Source organism: Mycteria americana, chromosome 3 (assembly GCF_035582795.1).
Source record: "Mycteria americana isolate JAX WOST 10 ecotype Jacksonville Zoo and Gardens chromosome 3, USCA_MyAme_1.0, whole genome shotgun sequence".
Lineage (NCBI taxonomy): Eukaryota > Metazoa > Chordata > Aves > Ciconiiformes > Ciconiidae > Mycteria > Mycteria americana.
The window spans coordinates 83,422,403-83,447,608 of record NC_134367.1 but is presented as its reverse complement, the minus strand read 5'-3'; the positions used below and the strand labels follow the sequence as shown (position 1 = coordinate 83,447,608).

Here is a 25,206-nt window from a genome sequence, read left to right as displayed (position 1 = left end):
GGCTCTCTATGTGGCGCTCAGCACAACATTATTCTAAAGCTATTTATAGTGCTAACTGGAACTACGAGAACACAACTTTCCTATTGAGGGCTCTGCATACATACAAAAGGCACATTCAGTTCCTGAACACTATAGCCTAAATGAAAACATGCCCGTTTAAAAATAGCCAAAAAATTTTATATTAAACCCTATTTAAAAGGACAAAACAAAACAATGTCCCCCAAAATCTCCTCTAAAGCAAATCGGAATCAACATGGGGAGATGTCACTACTTGTAAATCTCATCATCTCTAGTTTTTAGGAATGCCCCTTGGTGAGTGAATTGTTAAAAGTGGTTTATAACACCCTGAGGTCAACATTGTGCATTGATAGAATATGTTGCTTATTTTAAGGGAGATCCCTGTAAGAAGCCACATCTTGAAAACCAAGAGAACGAAACTGAAGCTAAAAGGCTACATAGTAAGACATCTATTTAGAAACTGCACAAACAAAAGCTAACTTATGAGGGGAGATTAACCATCACTAACAAGAAATACTCTAGACAACTTCCTTCTAATAGGTAAGCCACACTAACATGCAGATTCAGGAAAGCATGTACTTACCTTTCCCTTTACCTCATACATGTTAACACTGCATTTGCTGACCCTAAAGGCAGCTTCCTCTGACAAGAAAGCAAACGAAATGCAACAAAGGTAGTCTGGCAGAAACAACAGGGATTTTCATTATGACAATTAAAATGATTGGAAAGTTTTGGGGCTTGTAGAAAACGGCAATGTGAATCAAAAGACTTTGCTCTATATCCCCATTCTTTGTTGATCTATTGTACAAACTAGAGAAAGTTTCCTCTGTATTTTGGTCACTTGCTCCTATTTATATTTTGCACCACAGGGAAGGAACTAGCTCTTCTTACTCTATATTTAGTTATGTCTTTGTTGCCTTTTCTTAAGGCAACAGCCATGCAGCGAACAAAGGAGGCAAATAAAAGAAAGTATGGACTAATAATACTCAGAGGAAGGCAGGCAACCATATTGCTTTACTTTTAGCAGAAATCCACCCCTCTGATTTGGTTTATCATTTTAATTCACAGTCATGCATTAATAGCCCTTCCTATATTTAACAAGTATTTACTACTTCAGGAATAAGTTCTGCTTCTCTCCTTCATTTAAAAAAAAAAAAAAAAAAAAAAAAAAGGTTTCCAGCCTGACCAGTTCTTGATCTTTAACCTTAGCTGTTATATTTTAAGATGCCTACAACCAATCTGTTGAACAAGCCAAGGACTACAATGTTCTTATCAGCGGGTCACATGAGGCTCTAAGGAGAGGGAGGCACATAACCTTGTTTTCCCCGCCTGGCTGGTGTGCAACAGAGGACTGATAAGGGAGAGGTACAGCTAGGGCTCATCAGATCACAGCTCTCAGCTGATGAACATAAAAAAAGAGAAGAAAGAAGGTGCAGGGAAAGGGACAAAGAAAACCTGGACTCTGCCCAAACAGCAAAACTTCTTTTTTCCTTGGCCTGCGCCCTAGAAAGTCACCTCTTCTAAACATCTGAAATCAAAACCTTTTGTCTTTTTTTTTCTTCTTGCAAGTCTCCCTAATCCTATAAACCCCTTCATACAACCTCAATTTCACAATTCAATTCCTTGCATTGTGTCTCTTCTCTCCAGTATCCTCAGGAGCTGAAAATCTCATGAATTGACTTCATATCGTTCCAATTGTGCGGCTGTCCCCCAGCGCAGGAGACATTCTTCCTACTCCCTTATGTCAAAGCTTGTTTGCTGTTCAGCACTATTATTACACTTCTCCATGTAAAAACAAGACTCGCTCCCAGACAGTCAGGAGACTCCACACTCCCCTGTCAGATGACAATGTGCTCTAACACCTACCTTGGAGACTAGCTAGAACTCCTAGGCAAAGTCTGAAGCTTGCAGCACTCTTCTCTGGCACAAGCAATTTGCTTCTCTGACCTTGTCTCCTCCCTTATAAAGCATACAATAATATCTAGAAAACAACAAGTAGCTGACCGTCTTTACATGTGATGTTTGACCTACTGGAGAATACTCTGGACCAGAACCACAAGAGTCCAAGAAAGCAATCCTCACAATCCCCATCTAACTTCTATACTCCTACATCTTCAGCACCTAAAAATTTTGCTCTAATATCTAAACATTATGAGCCACAGACAAGTCCTCTGCACAACAGTCCTATCCAAAAGACATCCAGCACACCCAGACAGGACATGACAGTGCAGCACAGAGATGTGGACACTACTTTAACACAGCTGGAAGAATGGGTGATGGCAGTGGCTCTGCTTTCTACAACATCCCAGAAGCAGAGGCAAACGTGCAGAAAGGGTCAGATTTGAGGAAACGGGTGAGCAAAGCACCCAGACCAGTCCAGCCCTCAATGGGGTGCCTGTGGCATTCTCCTCTCCTCTACTCAGGGATGTAGCAGGGCAGAGTATACCTGGAGGTGCAGTAGGCAGAGTACCTGGAGCCAGGTCTCCTGTGTTGTTGTTGAGTGCTCTAACCTCTAACTCTAACCTCTACAATATTGCTAGGGAACACCCACCACAGTCTTTTAATTATGCTGGGATTAGGAGCTATCACTTCTTGGCTTTGTGAGCCAAGTTCAATTCCCTGCTTGCCCACATCCACCAAATTTCAGACAAGTCCTAGTGGAGAACCCCAAATATGAGCAGATACCTGTTCGTCTGAGATATTTAACACTGTAGACATCCTAGGCCCAGTATAAAACACACTTACAGAATGGAACTGAAGCATAACAAAACCACTTTAGAAGGAAAAATGCCACGCTGGAACACAACCACTCAAATGCTGCACAATATCCTTCAGACTGCTGCATGGACCTTGCTTCTTTCACATTGCTCCTTGCCCCTGTCTGAACTTTCACTCCAGGGACAGTGTATTTCTGCAGGTCCAGCGGAAGGGACAACCTCCACGGGTTGAAAACTTAACTCTTTTCTTCCCTGCCTCTATTTTCTCCCCTGCTCTGTGCTGTTAACTAGCAGGTAACACTGCCATTTTATTACTTGTGGTAGCTCCAGGTAGTGTCTTTAGATGAAGATCCTATGAAAGACCATGCACAGAATAAGCATATGCTGCACTATAGAATCAACTAGCTGAGAATATCTAAATTACATGTTCTGTTTATATGTATTATGTTCTATTTGTAAACAATTTTAATTGTATTGTTTTATCCTCACGTGAAGGACTTCATAGTATATGAAGATGTACATATATGAAGTAAATAAGCCTTTTAAACTTGTATAAATACTTTCCTTTTAACATAATGGTAGTGACATTGAAGCAAAATCAACATACCATGTAACGATTATATATTCCACAGTGCTACAAAATGAGGGACAGAGTTTCCAAGTGTGCATACCAAATTGTCAAAGCAGGGTAAACAAAGGGGAGCTGTGAGTGAAGGCAGTTTCCTACTTTGGATTTGTAGCTAAACGATTTCTATCAGCAGCTGAGATACATTATTGAGAATACAGCCTTCAGTGCAGAAGGCAAGACAAACTGTGCATTAGGAGGGAGGGCTGTAAGCAAACCACTGCCCAGGACCAACTGCAAGTGGGACCAGCGTATCAGATCTCCTTCCAGAATTCCATTTTTCTCTCTAGTTCCATAGATTTGGATTTAATGAAGCATGATGTTTTACAACAATAACTGCATGTTAACAAAGTGATGAACCAGACGTAAGTTGTACCCTCTCCCATAAATTCCACTCTCCCTGCCCCCCCAAGAAAATCTAAATTATATGTAATGAGTCACAATATTTCTCACATGAAGAGTCATTACATTCTCACATTAATATTTTAAATCAGTTTTGGGCATTTTGTACCTATGCATAATTAGGTTACACCACCAATTCTATAAGTTGTATAACTAAGAAAAAATGGGTAAACGCATTCTATTATGATAGATAGAGTCTAAGATTCCTAAGGAATTTTCTCAGACCTTTCAAATGCTATTAACTTGAACTGACTTCATAAAACATTTCTTAAAAAATTCCTTGCCATTAAGACATTCAGAGTTTTTCATAGAAAGACGCTAATAACAACAAATAAGGAATAATATTAATGCAAAAATACATGGCCCCTCACAGTGATCTCAATAAACCAAAAAATATAAATATCTGACAGTATTTTCTGCCAAATGTTTCAAAAAAATTCATCCTAGCAGCTACACTCATTATCCACAAATTCTTCCACTGAGTAAAACATTACCTCCTGCATCCAGGATACTGAAGGATTAGAATCTAAACTGAAATCTAAAACCAATCTGCTAAGAATCATGACATTTTCCCCTTGCCCATAGAAAAAAAAAAACAACCCTGATATCAGCATCTTAAGGACAGAACTACCACCTTGTATTTTATGTGAAATGTACATATTTTATGTCTGTTTTGTCTTTCCTGAAAGGCCTGTTCAAAACAAGGAGGAAGAACAATTTTTCTAGTGCTTAAAACCAATAATGGACATTTGATTAGTGTTATTAAAAAAAACAAGATACCACACAATACCGAACAATATTTTTGTCGTTTTCTCTTCAATCCTCCAGCCATTTATTTTACCCAGCACAAAACTTTAATCACGGCCTGTCATCTTTCTATCAATATTCAATGTCACTGTGTTATACTTAAATTATCTCCACTGGAAACACAAAATGATAGACTGCTGCAGCTGATGGGTTTCACTTTGATTCTTAATGCAAGGTGGATGCGGGAATGGGACTGACATGTCGAATGCAGGAAATTAAGTAATTTACAAGGGAATAGGGAAGGCACCTTGTAGTAAGAATTTACTACTCAATTTTGTCCCTACATTTACTGTACAGTTTATTTTTACTATATTACCTAATCTATAATGTAAAAATTTACTGCCTGCTTTCAGGGCTATTTATTTCTCTTAAAAAAAAAAAAGAAACAGAGTAATGGTCCTCTGCCCCTACCACCACTGAAACATCTATTACAAATAATCTCTTCTAAGAGTAAAAAACTTAACTTTGATAGATGAGGAGAAAGCTACCAGGGAATTTTTCTTATTAAGCAGTCCACATAAAGCCAGCTTCTGAACCCTGGTTTATCATTCACCTCATTCACAATCTGATACAGCACCTTCAAGTTTGGTACTAACATAACTCAGTCTGCATCCTACTTGCCTTTGGCCCCTGCAATAACAGCAAAGCCCCACAACATCATTGAACAGTTGGGTTGGAGTATTTTTTGAGCGGATGGGAATTGCTGGAATTAGATTTTTCTGCACCATTTAATATTTGATCCCAAATCAGATTTGAAGGAGAGGCATGAATTAGGCCCTGATTTTGGAAAGCATGCATCTCAGGATCTGTGTATTCATCTAAGCTCTGTTCAAACAGTTGAGCTGCTGCACAAGCCTAAATACTTTCATGAGCCTGAATCCCACAAAGGATTCAACTTCTAGTGACTTCCACTGAAACTGAAGCAATTCAGTGGCTTTCAAAGTCACAACCAGTTCTAATACAAGAAAATACATTTACTTCCAAAAATATGCCACAGGAAGAAAGCATAGCATTTGCATTGAGGCCACATTCTCAGCTGCCACAAATCCGCACTGCTGCAATAGCAGCAATGGCTATTTATACCAAGAGAAGAATGCGTTCTTATCACAAAGCAATTAGAATAATGAGCCTGATCTCTTATTGTTTATTACAGTCTCTGACCACAAATGTCAGGAAGCATGTAGAAGGAATTTACAATTCTTCTATCATTTTTATTCAACTCTGTTCTCCTATATAAAATTCGACAGTTTAAAACATATTCCCATCTCTGAAAGGATAACGGATTTAGACTCTCAGTGTCAAGTGAATTTGGGAATGTGAATCATCCTGTGTACCACTGACTGAGCAGGAATTAAGCATACGTAACAATTAAAAACAACAGGTCAAAGAAATGCCCTTTTAGAAGAGATACAATTGGGAGAGATGATATATTGTCATCATATGGGAATGTACCATGAAATTCAACCTTTGTAACCAGGAAGACACACCTGGGAAAATGAGACTGTTGGCCAAATACTGATGTCAATAGCCGCGTGCTTACGGACTTCCTCTGAAATGTCCGAGGGCATGATAGGACCTGCTGTGGCTGCAGGGTCAAATAAGGTCAGAAGCCAAATCATGTCTGGCTCAAAAAGAGCAAGAGAGAAAGAGCAAGGTCTACAGATCCTCCCTGGTTGGACCCCGTTTAGCTGCAATGAATGCTAGCTGCTGTGCGCTGTTAATGACAGCACACTACTAGCTTGCTGGGGCCTGCATATCTTCCCAAACTGGCAGAGTACATTCCCAGCAGCAAGCACATAAAGTAATGAATGCTTCCAAGTGCTAGTGTGAAAGACTGTCCCAGTTGCATGCAAGATAGAGCTATCCTACATCTTTATACTCAGGCTATGCACATGATGATACTTTATTTATTTTCTACTCTTCTAATTATCAAGATGCTTGTATCTAATTGGCCAGTTAGGACTTTGCACAAAGCATTGTCCAAACAGAGGACAAGAGGATTTAGCGGCACTGCTGGACAGTAGGCAGATGACGTCAGACATCCATCCTCATCTTCCTGGATCGCTCTACACCCATTACTACTGTTGACGGCAATCCTGCTCAAGAGAGATGACAAAGCTTCTGAGAGACGCACAAACTGCTTTCAAGTGTTGTCTTCAGGGATGCACTCAAAAACAGCAGCAGTAGGAAAATACACATCGACCTCTGAACAATTTTCTTGCTAAGTCCAGGAGGGATCAGGTCTTTCTCACTACATATGTTCACCTACATGCAGCCACCAAGGGGACCTGGTAGGAGAGCAAAAGCTTAATGCCATGGACACAGAGGCGACAAACAGGTTTGTGCATCCTTCCCTCCCCTCACATAATCATATCTCTATAACTAAGAGAGCTTGAGATTTGCATGACATCAGGTCACAGAGAAGACAACAGCAGGGCAGAGCCGTGATGCTGATGGGCAGAGAGAAGCACTTTGAAGAGTTTACAGCCATGATGCACTCACCTTTTTCTCAGTAAAAATAAAAGACTGGGAAAAGTCCCACAAAATTACTGGAAACAGTCTCCTGCTTAAGCAGATGGTTTTTTATCAATTTTTCAAACTCAGTCCCTAGTTTCTAGAGTGCCTCTCACCTATGCTCTCCCTAAACATCTGCAAATAACACTAGCACCTCCTATTGCACATTTTCTTCATTATCTGGATGGGATGATGAAAGCACTGTTCTTCAGCTTGACAGAGTATCCAAAGGTAACTCCTCAGCAGCTATAGCACACTGCAAATGCATCCTCATGTTGACAGCCTTGGACCTTATCTTCAAACATCCTCTGAAAATCCTGGGATGAGGTCAGTGGCTGAACAGTCTTTCTGAAGCACAATGGAGCTGTGAGATAGAAATATCTCACAGCCAAAGCATCTTTGCACAGGAGAAGGAAAACTATTAGAAGCAAATCACCAAAGCTCGTTGCATCAATCTTCTCTTCATGAATGCAAACATACATTAGCATAGATATCTACAAGAAAAATTGTATAGGCTTCCAGGTCAAAAAGCCACGCAACCTACTCTCAGGGAAGAGGAAGCCACTGTGACTGACGTGAGTCATGTCAGACATTCACCATTCACAAAATGGGATCCTCTCTGCATTCACAAGTATCACTGATTAACAAACAAAAAAAATTGATGAAGATGAATTTCAAACTCTTAATAAAATTCATGTAATTCAATCAAACAGAAAGAGATGAGAAATCAAGGAAGAGCACAAGTGATTGAAAAAAAACCCCAAACAAGTAATGTTTTCCTTCTGTTCCAAAATAGGGAAATCTCAGCACACCAAAGCAGCAAAGTGATGTAGAATTACGTATTCTTGATGAGGCAAGAGTTTGCAGCGGAGGGGACTACCATGACATTAATGAGTTTCAGCAAAGTGTTGAACTCTAGCTTTGCAGGCATGACTGACCAGCACCAGAATAATGCAGCGTAAGCAAAAGGCATACAGAATAAGAAAAGATCCTAACAAAATACACAATTACTAACCAGCTTGAGAGGCTGTGAACTTTCAGCACATTTTCTTTTTAAGCAAGGGCAATACTTTCTGTTTTTAGAAGGGGAGACCCAGCCTTGCCCTCTGATGATTTTTGCTATGCAAAGTATAAAATGAATGGAAGACAAAGAGCCTGGAGGGAAGGGGGGAGGCGGGCGAGCTTTTCCATGAATAGGTGGCAAAATCCCCTGTCACCTTGTCTTTGCCAATGCTGCACACTAACTACTGAAGTTAATTCAGTAACTTCAAAAAAGCCCTAGCCTGGATGAAACCTGAATTAATATGGACAGAGAGTTACTAAAGGCTGTGTGACCATGTGCTTTGCTTTTTCTAAAGCTTTGAGACACACTGGAAACTGGCTCCAAATCTGACCTTTTTTTTTTTTTTTCTTTCCCCTCTAAAAAGATCCAGTTTCAATGCTGAGATTAGATTTAAAAAGAACAGAGCTTTCCCCTACTTCTCATAAAACAGTACAGTCATGTGCCACAGTTCCCCCACCTCCCAGCTAAAAAGGAAAAGAAAATATTTGTGACCCAGTATCCCTGAACAGGCAAAATGCCAAAAAAAAAAAAAAAAGAATAAAAGACAACAACAATTGCTAAGCTTTTAATTCTTGTGCCCTTCTTCACTTCTTACTGTTTCATATAGAAGCCAAACAGTCATTAAAACATGTTCAGGGCACAATATATACACACTGGTGCAATACCAACTCTCCACGAGGACTTAAAGTGGAAAAGTAAATTTTGTGTTATGTTTCCTTCCCCCAGACAACTGCTGGACCCGAAAGCCTCCCCATCACACCTCTCCCTTTCTGCAAAAAGCCCCCTCCACCCCTCGGCTAGCAGATGCTTCCTCAGGAATTAAAGTCCTTCTCTACTTGCAGCAAGCACTCATTTTATCACCACAGAGCCAAAAGATCCTCGCTACTACCGCAACAGACCTGGTGGGTCTTCTGCTTCAATACAATGATCTCCTATCTTGTGGAGGCCACAGACAGAAGCAATAGTTTTTTTGTGGTTTGGTTTTTTTAGTATTTTCTGACTTGGTGGAAGAATTAGATTACATTCTTTGCCCTTCCCCATTTTTACTGCTTGTGCAATGTGCATTTAGTCTATAGATGGGTATAAATATTAGGTCAGCCAGCGCTGAAAGACACAAGTTACAGGTGGGGAACCAAGAGTTGCATCCCATCACGAGACATGAGTTTGTCTACCAAAGGATCTCCACTAGCACATGGCACCAGATCACCCTGAAGATTAAATGCGCATTATGCTACAGAGACATGACTACAAACCCTAATCTGCTGCACTTCCAGAGAGATGAGTTCAGTTTCCACTCCTTGTGGGCATTAGCTACACTTTCCACATCCAGAAACAAAAGGAAGAGCAAAGATTCTCCCCTTTCGTCCAGACCCAGTTAATCTAGGCTAATCCATTTCCATGAAGCAATACCATCAAACTTCTCAAATTTCTTCAAAATTTTTGAGATTATTTAAATTTACTAAGAGTTTCCAAGATACTCTGTCAGGACAATGCAGACATTTTCAAATATATTGCAAGTGATTGTGAAGACAATAAGAACATTTAATGAGAGCCTGCACTGTGGTCATGCAGTCTAAGATAGCTTGAAAAATAATGGGCTGTGTTTTAAAGGTGAGAATAGGTTTTCTGTGAATCAAATGCTTTCTTATATTCCTGCTATCCAACTTGCCCCTCCCATGCTACACAGAGAGGAAATACACAAACATAGGTGTGCTAAGGAATAAAGTTGGAAGCAAAAGAAAGAAGGTAAGAATAAAATTTACAAAGTAGAAATGAGACAAGTGGAAGGAAGGGAGACAGAGAAGCCACAATAAAGGAAAGACCAGGAGGAAAATCAGAAAGCCCCCTCTAAGAATGCTAACTTCAAGATAGAGCAATTAAAGAACAGCAAACAAGAAAGCACACAAACATTTAAAGCAGAGGAGAAAAAAAAGAAATAGAGTGAGAAAGGATACTTAAGTTTTTCTTCTTTGTTAACTAGATTCACCATTGTGAAAATTAAGTTTCCAAAACTATTAAAAAAAGAGGATGTATCTCCCAAATAAGACTGGGCCAATACAACAACCAAAAAAACCACCTGTGATTTATTAACTAGCACACTTAGCAGTTTGCTTTTCATTATTCACAGCTCTTTTTATTCATGAATATTTTGGGCAAGTGAACTTTTCCTCACTACAACAGTACCAAAACAAAAGATCAGTGGGATAGTAAAAAAACTTGAATACTATTTCTGAATATCGAGTGGGAGCAACTCTGCATATACTTGCTGGTTTTGCAAATTTTTCCATCCCCTATAGAAATCTATTTAAAATGCTATTTTTGTTTCCAAGTTCCTATGTTCTTGTTACCAGTTACACAGCTGAAGTGATAAACCTTCCATTCATGATATCATAACCTTTCCACAGCAAAGTAAGTGCTATGACTTAAGTTGCTGTTTTCACGCTGGAAAAGAATATCAGGAAAACATGAGCCTTTAAGAAACAATAATCCTGTTTATGACAGCGTCTCTCATGCAGACTGAAGAATAAGGTAACCGCAACAAAGCGAATGTATTGTTCGCAATGAGGAGAATTTATTCTCCAAAGTAAAGTCTTTGATCGTCCCCATGTGGGTTTGGTGACACCGCAATGCTTTTTCAACATTACTGAACCCAGACAAGTTTTTCTGGTGGTAGTGGTGGTTGAAAACTTTTGGGGAACCCATCAGTATGGCAAAACTACACAATACGTTCAAAAGAGACTGTTTTACTCTAAAGAACAGCAAATCACAGTTGAGGCAGAATGCCTTCAGATGTCACAGAAGCGTGCAAAAATTTCTTCCAGTTTTGTGAATCTGATAAGTTATTTACCATATTCACTTTCAGTGGCATCGACTTCTAACCATGTTCCAAATTTTCAGTATTTACACTGGGCCTAGTCCTGCAGCCCTTTGTTGCACAGGCAGGCAACACAAGTGATTACGCTGACATCCAAGGGCACTTTTTCAGGGAGATAAGGATCACTCATAAGCAACAGCTTGAAGTCACAGGCAAACAACACATTTTGGGAAACAGCCCCTATATAATCAATGCTATATTGAAAAAAAGAACTATCCCATATAGATGGGAACAGTAGAGAAGTCGTAACCAGATGAGAAAGAGAGCTATGCATCCACAAGGACACTCAGTGCTTTTAATGCACTCTAAGACCATCTTAGACCAGCTTTAAGACCATCAGCAGTATGAAATGCTGTCCCTTCAGTGTGCCATGCTATTGAGAGCACTCATACCCAGCTCTGCTCCCAAAAACATTTCTGAAACTTAGTGTGTTATAAAGGAGACTCGAGACACATGGTATGTAAACTAACAGGATGAATAATAAGGGACAAGAATAACTGTTTTAAGGCTGTTCATGTTCAAGTAAACTGGAATGTGACGTGGTGGCAATTAATCCTGACTTGTCCTAAGGCATGGAACTCTCAGGACATTGGAGATCTTGTCTGAAGGAATGGAGCTCAGTGAAGACTCCACATTTAAATGCATTAAAAACACTGCCTACATGAGAAAACTACAAATTTCTGATGCAAAATGCATGCATGCACTAGCAGCCTGAGCAACCAGGTTGCAGCCACATTTGTTCTGAACTAGTCAAGTGACATTTGATTGAAACCCTTAAAAAAAAAAAAATCACAGATAAATAATCAGGTAAAACACACCTTGGGCTTGACTTCTGCTTCTTCAGTAAATACAAGTCCTAAACACACACAATCCCCTTCACACTTCAGAGAACAAGGTGCCGCGCTGATGAGCACACCTTACATCAGGGTAAGATTCCACTACATTTCCTGCACTGTGCATCCATGAGTTGAAAAAAAGCCACCATTAACATGAAAACAAACATTGTTGAACATAAAATGAACCAAGACAAATAGCGAAAGAGAGTCAATTAAAGAAGAAAGGTTTTGCATACATTTGCAAAGTTACCAGGTGCTGTATCATTCAACAATGGCAAAGCACAGCCATTGCAATATGGCTTACTAGCAGGCATATTTATTTGTTTCCCCATTCTTGCAGAAGAACACAGAAAATAGCTCAATAAAACACCTTTGTGTAATTGTCACCAGTTATTCTTGAACAATATTATTTCCCCAAAATAATTTCATGATTGCTATCTGGGAATTAGAAAAAGCAACTAAAAAGCCCCGGTTTTGTGATGAATGGAAGTCACAGCATAATCTTTTGAGGCCTGGAGAACAGTACAATCACATTAAATTCCCTCAGCTCAAGAAATGTCATCTTTACATCGGCTGGTACAAAAAAATTGTTTCCAGCCTGAGGCAGTTATGATAAGGGATTTAGAAGCCATCACCATGTGGGCCATGAGATATAAAGGAATGCATCACCGCATATAAAGTGTCTGCTGCTCACAGTTTTGGAGCTAATGTTCTCACAGCTGTGTATGACTTAGACCAGCTGCGAAGAAGAAAGGGACTAAATGAGTCACTAGAAGGATCTAGTATTTTGTCTAACCTGCATTTAACACTCCTGCAGCAGAACTCTCGGTAAGCGAAATAATAAGATCAGATCATTATCCAGCAAGGAACGGGGCTGCGGGCTCTCTTGGACGCGCAGCAGAAAACACACAGTCTTGGGGGGAGGTAGGCAAAGGTGGCATTTCAGTCCTATCTGTGCACTCCCAAGACGCTACCAGCAGCTGAAGCAGCCCTCAGCGCGACTGAGGCGGGTCGCAGGTTACACAACGGGACTGCAGGCCATCTGGCACTCCCAAGCGTGCCTGCGCCGCTGTGTATGAGAGAGGGAAAAGCTTTTGGAAAGCCTTACTCAGCAGCCTTAGCACAGCAGTCCTCCTCTGGCAAACACCAGGCTTTCTACACAATGACATACGGGGCACTAACAGCCCAAGATGAAATCTTACCCTTACGGAAGAGTCTGCAGACGGCCACAGAGGGGCTTTGTCATTCAAAGGTTTGATATTTGCAAACATTTGGATACCACAGGCTGCTCTTCAAAAGCAGCGTCAGACTTCAAACCGGGCTCTGAGCGGGTGCAGGAGGCTAAAAAGCTCCAGTTGGACACAGGGACCTGACCTCACCTCACTGCAGAAAACCATGACAGTCTTGAGAAATGTTTAAATGCCTAATTTTTTAATTAGCAACGAAGGCAGCTCCTTCTGGGGTTTCTGCTGCCTCGGGGTTCAATTTTCCATGACAGGTCTGGTTCTTACATTCTGAGTGCATGCAGAAGGATAAACGATGGTCCCAAGATCTTTGGTTTCTCCTGGTGTTTCATTTGCTCTCTGCCTCCTTTCCCCGCAAGACGTATTTTCACTTGTGAGATGCTCCTTCACTGAACATCATATCTATCATTAATTGCTCAGGCTATGGTTCAGGCACAACTTTCATGTTAACATGCAATGCCACTCAGGAAATATTTGGTATGCCAAAAACCCCCAGTTCTTCGGGCAAATGTCAAATCATTCACAGCATACAAAAAAGAAATCTTCAGATGACACGCTCTTATAACAATTCTGCCACATTTACTCCATCTGCTTAAGAGTGCAAACTTTCACAGATTATCAGTTTCTAATAAGTTTCACAAGGGCAATGTATTCCAAATACATTTCTATGGATATCTAGCAGAAGGACGCTTGAAAAATAAAAGCATTGTTATTTCATCCTAAATCTCATGAAGCTGATTTGCACCATTAATTTAATCTAAGGTTTCTTTGGTATAAAGAAATATAAAAAAAGGAAAAGTATTAAAAAAATTTTTTTTAAATAAAATGCCTTATTTCTCTCTACTATTGCAAGAATAGCACAGCAGTGTCTCCAAAGGTAAGACTGAGCTGAAAGAATCAAAGCCTTTTGCTGCATGTTTCAGTGATGTAAGCAAATTCCTGTTTTTGCACAGCACTTTATAGGACAACTGTATTTGCTGTGGAACACTTACTAGCTTCTGCAAGGGCAATGGTCTGAAAGATAATTTTTTTTTTTAATTTTACCTTGTTCCACATATTTGTTTTCATTTCTCCAGCTATCAAATACAGTTCTCACACAGATCAATCTTTTTATGCACACACATTCTCACAACCCCCTCTGCAATGGAAGGGAAAGAGACTGAAGCTAGGACAGAGATTTAATGAGATACAGGGCACACGTAAAATGTGACAGACACACAATTGCTCACATCGCATGACCTTCATTGAGATATATAAGAGCTAGCAAGTAACTTGGAAGATTATGACTTTTCAAGCAGAAATACATATCAAAGGTTTCTTACCAAAAAAAATCACCTGCCTTTTAAATGGGTATCTTCAAAAACAAGTGAATATTTACAAACCCCAAGTCTAGACTTGGATTCCCCCACATCTAAGTACCTAAACAAAAGTAACTTGGCACTCTCTCTCCATCTCCATTGATTGCAAAGATGTTTATTGGTACTCCACACATTTTGCAAAATCTGGCCACTTTTATTTAAGTACTGATTTAGGAGGCAGCATTTAAGCACGAAATCCCAACCCAAATCTTCTGCTCTTATGGCTTTATAGCACTCTTTCCTGGGCTCAATTCATGACTCTCAACTATTTACATGACTTAAGCTCACTTACAGCAGAACTTGGTGGCTCTTGAAAGAGCTGGATTGTTGAAGCCTGCTTCAGTCATGGTAATGATCATAAAGCCCCAGTAGAGCTTTCACTTGGAGTGGAAAGAAGTGAGATGAAGAAATACACTTTCTGTGGAAGAACAACGGTCCCACAAGAAGGTGCTCAGCTGACTTTCAATGAGCTAGATCAGACAACTATAGTAAGCTTCTCCCATACAATCCTTCTTAAACCGCTCAAGTGACAAACTGAAGTTATCTAAACAAAACTTCTTGCACTTCAGATATTCACACAGACAGATGTCTTCACTGAATACAGTTTCATTATCCTAACTCTGACCACTTTTGCACATCTCCCGTTTACTAACAAAAGGTAAGCAATTTGCAAGGTCTACCATGGAAGCGATGGCAATAGTATTTACGCTCTCAAAAGAGCAGCTAGTGATTTACTGTATAAGCTCTAGCAGTGGCTTGAATTATATTGGTGACTGGAAAAGAGACAGCTTGCAGGATTATTAAAGATACTATTTATTTATTCTTTTCTTGAAGGATACTGTCCTCAACAACCGTCAACCCACTGCTCAGAATACAAGCTACATTTTAAAAGGAAAAAACAACGTCAAGTAATCTGTATACTTAATGGGTGGTTAGCCTTCTTTGGAGTGAAATTATTAGATGCTGAACATATTTCCTTTTTTGTCAATGCATATTTTCCCTTTTTATCTGTAGGTGCAAGGCTATTAAAAGAGTACAGTTCTTAATCAAACATTAACATTCTATTAAGCTACTTGAGAACAGATGTATTTTGTAAGCTGCAGTCAAAAGTACTGCCTTTAAAAAAAAAAATCAGCCAAAAAAAAGGCACTCAAGTGAATAAGCTAGGTTCCCCCTCCCCCCCCCCCAAAAAAAAAAAAAAAAAAAAAATCACAAGAGGAATACATTCCAAACTTTTCTTAAGAAAACAAATGGGGAGGGGGGCGGACACACACAACGACATGGAGGGGACGGACACACAACATTTTAATTGATAAAATCTTCATTAAAGCTGTTTTGGTATAAATTTTCTTCATTAATTCTCTTCTGTTATAGAAGTGGTCAAAAATTACATTTCTAACAGTTCTACCTTATTTCGAAGCTATACCTTAAATTGAAGGGTCTTGAATCTGGGTTGTTTCTATTTGAAACATTACCTAGCAAAATTATATGTTTCATCTGGAGAAAAACTTTAGAAGCTTATTTGAATTCATGCTGCACAGACTTGATCCTCTGTTGGTTTCAAAGGCATCCAAAAAAGCACATCCATGAGCCAGATGCAAATTCTACCTCTGTCTACAATGTAAACTTAAAACTTATTCTTTAAGGTTTCCTTAGAGAGTCGTTCTTTAGGTTAAGATATATATAAAGGTGTAATCTTAAATATGAAGACCAAAAAAAGAGAAACAGTCTCTCAAATTACTTCTCTAAGGGTGGGGAGGGGAAGCCCCTTGGGCTCTTGCTTACTTTTTTAATTACTCAAGCTGTAAAACAGGTGTAGTTAATTACTTAAAGTCCAAAGAACCTTTAAAAAACAAGTATCTAGAACCACTTTACTAGCATAAATATAAAAACATTTTAAAGATGATGTATCTTAGAGACTTCTTCCTGGTAAAAACACTAGAGATTTTCTCTTCCCACCACTATTAAAAGAAATTCTTAGCCCTTAATTACTTAGTATAAACTATTTTTAGAATAATACCATTTGTACATACTGCAAAACTGTCACTGGTTCAGGACTGAATCTCTGCCATCTGGGGGCTTGGCCAGCACTGCTGTGGGTTTGGGGGGGGAGTTTTTTGTTGGGTTTATTTGGTGAGTTTTAGGGGGTTTTGTTGTTGTTGGGGGTTTTTTTGGTTGGTTGGGTTTGTTGGGGTTTTTTTGGCGTGGTTTTGTTTTGGGGTTTTGTTTTGGGGTTTTTTGTTGGTTTTTTTTTGTTTGGTTTTTTTTTTTTTAATTCTTAAGGGCAGGAAGGGAAATTTTAGAAGCTTGGCAACACCACAACAGTCTGTTAGAGACAGAGGAACTGACAGCAAGCTCTGAAGTGCGTGTTAAATACGCAGTAGTACAGCTGCAGCGACGTACTCAGACTTTGTGCATTTGTGTCCTCGGCACAGGGGAGAGACATTTATCTCAACAGCAAAACTTTGAAGCCTGTAGCCTGGTTGCAACAGAGTACCTAGACTGAAACAGGCCCAGGTCCGTGTCGTACTGAGGAAGGCAACCCTTGCATACAAAAGCAACTAATTATATTACAATATTCAACAACTCTTAAATCTGCTAAGGGAAGTTTGAAATACTCAACTACTGTTCACAAAAAGATGCTTCCAAAATATAAAGCAGTGCCAAAAAGAGGGTTTAACTTTTAATCCCTCCCCTGAAACGATATTCCCCACAGAAGCAGGATGAATACCAGCAGTTCAGCATGGAAATTTCTCCCACAAATAGCAGGATGAGGGGAAAAAAGCATGCTGCAAGCTCATTAACAACACCTATCAAGACACATAAAAATGTGTTGCAATTTAAGATACTGATGAAGAAAAGTCCAGGTAGACAACCCAAAAATTATACAAAAAGGCATAAATAAATTCAAACAAACCACAACTGCAAATTCTATCTGATAAAGTCTCAAAAGGAAAAAAAAGTCTGTACAGATTCTCCTCGTATTTAACAGTCAAAGAGAAATTTCCTTCTTTCTGGGAGCCTCATATGTCAGTAAAATCCATACAGCCTAGAATCATCAATACATGTTACTATACCTCATATTTTATTTTTTAATAAAAAGCATGGTTTTCAAAACGACAACCCACAGAAAGTTCTTAAGACTTGTCTTACACTTATGGATACTCCATATGGAGTATATGGAGTATAAATGTTATTAAGGGGGGGAGGATTAGGTAGGACACACACAGAGCTTGATCTTCAAAGTCTGTTTCCATCATTTTTCACTCAGCTCTGAATTAACTTTTAAATTTAAGAGTTATGCAGAATAAATACTTCTATATTCAAAACTATGAGTGAGCAAATCTAAAGATCTAGAATCCTCTCTTTACCAATACAACAAAAAATAATGAGGGCAACAACTTTATTAATTATACCTGCTCAGTAATAGAAATGGAAGTGGTGCTAATTTAGTGGGTTGCATTTTATTAAGACACAAACTCCAATTACTGCTTATGAAAGCTTTTTCCAATATAAATATACTTGTGCAAGGCAAAGTCCACTATCATAGAAGATTCCATTACAACCGCACTGCAACATTTGCTAACTGTATTTCAAGGAGCAGCCTAAAATTTGAGGGGTCATCTAGAGCCCTCTTCACACAGCAAGGGAAGGAAATAGAAACGCTAGCATTTGTTTAAAAAAAAAAAAGGCATAAAAATAAGTAAATTCGCATTAGGATTCAGTTCTTAAAATATCTCCATTGTTGTCTTGGTTTCTATTTGCTTCCCACAATCCCCCAAAATGGCATTCTTTCAAAACTGTTATATAAAGAGTCATTACTTGTTAAAGATGCCCAGAATTCCGGTAAGAGATCCCTTGGCTCTGCTCAGAGTTGGGTTTTGCATAGGAACAGAGAGGGGATTTTTCAACCAGCCGTCACATCCCCCATACTTCAGGGCTTCTGGGTGTTCAAGAGCTCACACCACTGATTACAGCATCTGCAGACAGAGTTGGAGCGATGCACACCAACCACACGCATGCTCCCTTTTCTCTGGCCATACCACCGCTGCTCCAGAGCAGTCCTACGTGCTAGAGAGCATAGCGATTCTTTCTTTTACCTGCATCCTTTGGCAGGCTGGTGGCAAAGCTGCTGAACATAGCCGTGAACAGAGGTCTTGACAATAACACTTACAGGATTTCCAGCTTGGAACTATTTTTGGTATTATTCTAACGCAAGTTCCAAAACATTCCCTAACACTTTTATGCATGTCAATGCTGCATTAACAAGCATTTTTAAGCTTTCAAAGGTTTCCATGATATCATCCTTACCTATGTAGTTTATCCTCCAGCACCTCCATGTACTTTTCAGCATTTTCTTTTACACTGGTCACTGCAAAATAAAAGTCAAACTTAGGTAATGGTATAACTGTACAGTTTTGTATTTTTTTTTTTTTAAACCAACTCATCTCTTACCCACAAATTTTACATATATCAGTTAGAAATGAGAATTCCATTAATCTGTTCCACATTCGGATTACAGTGTGGGTGTCTTCTCCCTTTTTTCTTGAAAGTCTATTGTATCTGTATTACCTTAATATATCTAGTAATTAATGCATTAACCTCTTGGTCGTACAAGAAAAATGGTGAGACTAACAAAGGCACAGTTTGTAGAAGTTTCCTCTTGACCAAAAAGTCCTTTAAAATGTTATGAATCTTGTATCAAACTACTTCTTATAGAACTGAAACACTATAGAATGGAAAGAACTACCACTCAAGGCTGTTACGAGATTTAGGGGTTTTTTTTGTGGTTTCGTGTTTTGGGGTTTTTTGTTTGTTTGTTTTTAAACTTAGGATCTAGATATTGCCTGAGTGAGGAACAACTTCCTCACTCAGAAAAAACTCCAAACTACTTACTAACCATAACACACAATAATAAAGCCATTCTTTTGAATGACACTTGGTATTCCATCATGGGTAAGAATAGGGGAAAAGGTAAATCCCTTCCAGGAAAATTGAGGCTTTTAGAGGATAATCATTTTCACATTATAACAACTTTTTTTTCCCCTCCCTAACAGCTGCTTGCCAACTCCAAGTCTAGTAGGACTGTAAATCAGCTGGTCATTTTTAACTCGTTGTACGTCAATTAAATATATATTTTATAGGAAAATGCATTCTACAAAGCATCATTGTTTTTATGGGCAAAGCTTGCTACATGGATCAGGTACCCTGTGAATGTACCCATCGATCTCCCCCTACCTCCCCTACAATAGAATGCCTCCAAGCACAGCTTACACATGAAATGCTTCACATGTTTCTCACTTCCCCCCTTTTTTTTTTTCTTCATAAAGTAGAACTTCACACACTAAAGCCTAATCTGAAAACTCAGCGTTAATCAAATCAGCTGTGCTAAAGTTCACACACACACATACACACACACACAGGAGTTCACCAACTGAAACCACTTCGGTAATACCATTAGCAGCAAGCATCAGGGTCACTGTAACATCCACTGTCTGCAGAAGGTGGTGTTCACCTGGTCACACAGCAGTCACACATCACTGAACCAGTATGCATCCCAATAGCAAATATAGGACACATTTTGCAAAGTTAATTTACTTTTTGTTTGGTTTTTTTTGTTTTTTTTTTTTTATTTATTTTTTTTATTTTACAAGAGAGTTTATCGGATTAGAAAAAAAAAAAACCAAACCCAAAACAAAAATAAAAAACCAAAACCCACCACAACCCTAGTACACTGGAAAGCACCACAATTTTGTTCATAACATCTTTAATCCAGGTTCATTGTCAGAACAGGTTCTGCAACACAACATCTTGAGCCAGCAGGATTCTGGAAGATTATCTTGTACATAGACAACTGCATTCATTTATGCATTCACAGACCCATCTCACCGTTAGAAGAGTGCTGGTGAACGTTATGCAAAAGGTTATATAAGGATTTTTGCAATGGCACTGGAGACTAAATAAGTTTCCTTAGCTTATTGCAGTTTTAACAACTACAAGGCTTAGCAGAAGTTCCCGGTTTCCCTACCATGCTTTTATTCCTACGCTTCCTGCGGAACTGTGGAGAGCCTGCAAGACTGCAGGTCTTCCTTTAATGACACACTACAGTTTTATATAAACTACCACCACTTTTTCCAAACTCCCTATCCGTCAATCCCCAACGCACTGACCTGAGGTTCAGCACATGCTTTGATAGCAGATAGCTTAAAGGTGTACGGCTGCCGTACTTCCCCTTCTCTCGCCATTGTCGTAATATCCTTCAACACGAGCTGTTACAATTCAGGGGTTTATTCTTTCAAATAATGAAGTCAGCAGATATTAATTTTTGGAGAGGGATGAGAAGAGGTGGAGAATCTGTTTCACACTCACTTTGTTTCTAACCGATATAGTGACTTCTTATGTTACATGAAAGATAAACCTTGCTTTCAATTTCTCCTGCTGCGCTTGTCACTTTTTAATTGGGTATGATCTGATAGAGTAATTCGCACTTTCACAGTTCAGTCCTGCCCCTACATGCAATTTTACAATGCCCTTGAAGCACGCAGCTTAATATATCAGCATTATTCAATGACAAAAAGTAATGGACAAGAATACACTGCTAGTCAAAAGTAGGTCAGTAAAAAGCTAACACTCATTTGGAAATCACCTCACATCACTAAACCCTACTCTCTCCTGTCAAATGTTTTAACTGCATTAAAAGAAATGCAAACTTCCTGCTGAAAGAGAAAGCTACCCAGACTAGCTTTGTCTCCTTGCCTTCTTCTGCATGTAATTGGAAAAGCTGCGACCTGGAGATTTTGCTGGAAGGAAAACACTGCTTAAAAATCTGATGGAGGTTACCTCCCTCATAACAAAGTACAAGCAGCACCGCAACAAACACAGAAATACTTTCAGCCTTTTAGATCATCCATTTGAAATAGAAGACAAGCAACAAATTAGCAGATTTTTTTTGTTCTAGTTTAATGAATCTATTCACCATCACTTCAAAGCAAAAAAATGCAAACAGGAAGCTGTGTGTGCCTTCAATCTAGCTAAGAAAGTACTAGATGACAGAGAAAAAAGAGTAATAATAATTTATGAGATTCTTTTCTGCATAAACATGCCAAATGATTTATTTTTGCATTTAAGTGAATGGGATTGCTTTTTTCATCAGTTCTCTGGGGATTTACATGCTTAGCTCACATTGGCCCTGAGGGGAGTTATTAAAATAAAGAAGTATAAATACTCACAGAAGATCAGACACCAGCATATTTGCTAAGATTAAAAATAGACTTTTCTTGTGAAGCCTTAATTGAAGCAAAGTGATTCAGCATTTCTTTCTCTTATTTTATCATATATTTTTCTTCCTCCTTACAGCAGCAGACAAAGTCCAGTCTTGGAATCAGTCCTGGTCAGACAGAGCTGCGGGGCAGCGGTGAGCTCCTGTGGTGGCCTTTAATTGTTACAGAGCGTAAATCTGCCATTTTAAAAGCTGCATAAATTATCTTCCAATAATTAACCTACATAGTGCTCTTTTAAAATAACATCACATGTTGTTTCTCATCTGAAAGAAGCCCTCCTGGGGTAACGCTATTTCTATCACTTACAAATATTATTTGAGCCTGCACAGGAAGGTGTATCATCATTTTTATCGTTCAGTCTTGGTCCTTACAAATTGAGCTTACAAAGACCTATGGACCATGACATATGTTTTGGATTCTATGATCAATATTTTCAAAAACTTTCTAAACCTGAGTATCTGACTGGAGACAGCTTGAACCCAGTGTCCATATGGAAGCTCCAGATATGGATGCTTAGCATCTCAGAAGAGTAAGTCTTTAAAATTGAATTGGGTGCCTCAAAAAACTGGCAGCCAATATCACAGCAGTTTTTAAGTGCTAACCTACAGGTCTGTAGTTCTCTACCAGACAAGTGATCCACACCTTTAGTCCCACAGACACAAAGGCCAAAGTTAATTTTTTGCCTTCCATTCTGAAAGGCAGTTTGTGGTTTGGTTTTTTTTCTTTTTTTTGGGGGGGGGGGGGGGGGGGGGGAGGGGGGGGGGGGAGGGTGAGTGGAAAGTGGGGGTGAATAGTGACACACATTTTTACACAAAATTAAAGGTTGGAACAGCCACAATGGCTGCTAGCAGATCTAGACCCAGCATGAAAAGAACCACCAGACATTACCTGCCTGCATGACAAACCTGAATGAAGCCTACACAATTAGCCTCTCTGATCCACAAGTATTACATGCCTTCTCAAATACTTTATTAGTCAGGTATAGCAAAACTCCCACTGGCTTCAATGAGATTTTTGCCCAACTTAAGGACCTAGGATGAGATCTGGCTCTTAAGAAAGATATAAAACTAGAAGTAACTGCATGGACATGCATTGATCCACCTGGGGTAAACTCCGAGGGCAGAATTGGGTGTGAACAAGGTTGACAGGTTGCTTGTCCTGTCACCATTGTATTTTTTAAATGTGGAAATGATTATTAACGCTAACAGAAAAGCCAAAGCAGAACATGATTAGTTAAAAATATCTGTCACGGAAGATGTGCTGCATTAATGTGTGAAGTTGGGGTCAGAAAAACTGCAGAATGGCTTCGATATATTTAAAGGTTAACTTGAAAAGCCAGTCAAACTTCAGAGACGACATCTCAACTCAGCTACATGTCAAGATGATTTATCAAGCCCCAGTAACAAGATTTTAGATTACAGAATGGTAAGGAACTTTGCATCTTGCAGAAAGACAGGGGAAAAACCCAAAGAACAAGCTCTGCATAAAGAACAACCACCTCCCTCCAGTGCATTATTCCCAGGGAACTCAAGTAGAAAGAACAGAAAAGGCCAGGATTAAAGAGAGGAAAACAGACGCCTTGATAAAGATGTGCAAATAGTCCAAAAAAGCTAACATTCTGGGTTAAGTCAATCAACCAAATTCTATGATGGTTCACTGACTGTCTTCCAGTAACGAAGTAAATACCGCGATACGCAGTTACTACCTGTCTCTTCCAGCAATTGTGGTTTATTCTAAGGAATGTGCTAATCCTCTAAATATCACTGCAGAACAGCACAAAATTAGCCTGAGGAAATTACTGCCACCAGAGATGAGGTGGCCAAAATTTAGGAGGAGTCTAAATGGATTGGCTATTCCGTGAACAGGAAGACTACATAAAGGTGAACTGGAAAGACAAAAATTGGTACCAAACATCTATGAAATTAAAGCCACACATTTAAAGACATAACCCAATCTTACTTGATGGAGTTGAAGATACTATCTGTCTAATTGGAGATGATTCCATAACTCAACCACAAGGTTTTTTCCTCCTTCTGAAAAGAGCTAGCCTGGAGAATAGGATACTGTCCTACCACACAAATGACAAGCTGTGCTTTGCAGCGACATGCCACCAGTGAGGAGTTCAAGCACAGCAGTTCTGCTGGGACCGAGTTCTGTGAATGCAGCAAGGCTGCACTATGCAGGGCTGCCAGACAGCCTCAATCCCTCTGGGTGGAAGAGAGTCTGCAGCAACTGCTGGAGACAGTGATTTGGTAATGATCTTCTCATAATCCCATCCCACAAGAGGACAGGGGGCTTTCAGGGATCTATTGTCACACGCCACTCCACTGCTTTCACAGCTCTCAGAGGGATGCAGTATGTTGCATCTTGTCCATATGAAGATTTCCACCATCAGCTTCAGTTGCCTCTCCAGCAGTAGATGGTCAACTGCTCTGATACTGTAGGGCAACTCTTCTGATATATAGAAACAAACAATTAAAGGTTCCAGCTTGAACATCACTGTCTTAAAATACTTTGCTCACTCTTACATTTAAAATCTTATAGTATACTGCCACTTCATGCCCTCAATCTTTGTAGAAATGTGGGAAGTAATAAAAATATATGAAGACTAATAAAGAAATCAAAATTGGCAGAACACAGGACAGCACAGCATTTTCCCACTTATGCTGCACTGAAACAGGAAAAGAGGAAAAGTACAGAGTGAACAATTCATCTTCCTCAGGAAGTTCCCTTTGGGGTTGTTGATACAGAAGGTCTACTGTTAACTTTCTCTCAAACACGTGGGTACATCCTGAACAGGAGGAAGAGTACAGTCTAACCTCTAGACATGCTGGGAGTGGGTGGGCACTGCAATACCCAAGACAACCAGCTTCCTCTCTTCAGGAGACCCCAGAAAGGCCAAGTACCAGCTCATTTGGAGAGATGGCAGTGTTTTACACATAGCAGAAGCAGCCAAAGAACATGCTCCATCTGCTCGTCTCTCTGCCTAAGATGCCTTAGATGTCAGGGCAGATATAAGGTATAGAAAATCTCAGCACAAAATAAAGAGAAATGACAGGAGGTGCCAGCAGCTCTGCCTGTAACAACTTAGAGTTCTGTCTCTCTGGGCATAAAAGGTTTGCAGAGCAGAAGGGGTGGGGGGAACAGTGGGCAGGGAACCACCCTGCATAAAAAGGCACATTTGAAAAACAGACATTCCCAGAATTTACCTCCTGAACCTTCTTCATTGTATGTGGTACTTTTCATCCAAAGAGCCAGGTGACCCTTCAAGTTCTGTGATGATTAAATTGCCTAAATTGAAGAGAATTACCATACTTTCACAGAGTTTCTAAGCTTCAGATTTCTGTAAAATCTGGTGAGCCTGACACACGGTGGTTCCTCCTGTGCTACACGTGGGAGACAGCAGGGGGAAGGAGGCCAATTACTTTCTAAATACTTTCAGTAAATAATCTACCTTTTAAAAAAAA

At 39.5% G+C, this 25,206-nt stretch overlaps 1 protein-coding gene across 7 annotated transcripts in view; it reads right to left on the bottom strand.

Annotated features, from left to right (window-relative positions):
* Positions 1-25,206, bottom strand: part of DISC1 (DISC1 scaffold protein) — a 212,929-nt gene that overhangs the window by 31,027 nt on the left and 156,696 nt on the right. For all 7 annotated transcript variants that reach the window (XM_075495878.1, XM_075495880.1, XM_075495879.1 and 4 more), the window contains one exon: positions 18,771-18,831. In XM_075495878.1, coding sequence (XP_075351993.1) covers positions 18,771-18,831 — 61 coding nt within the window. The remainder of the gene's footprint in view (positions 1-18,770; positions 18,832-25,206) is intronic.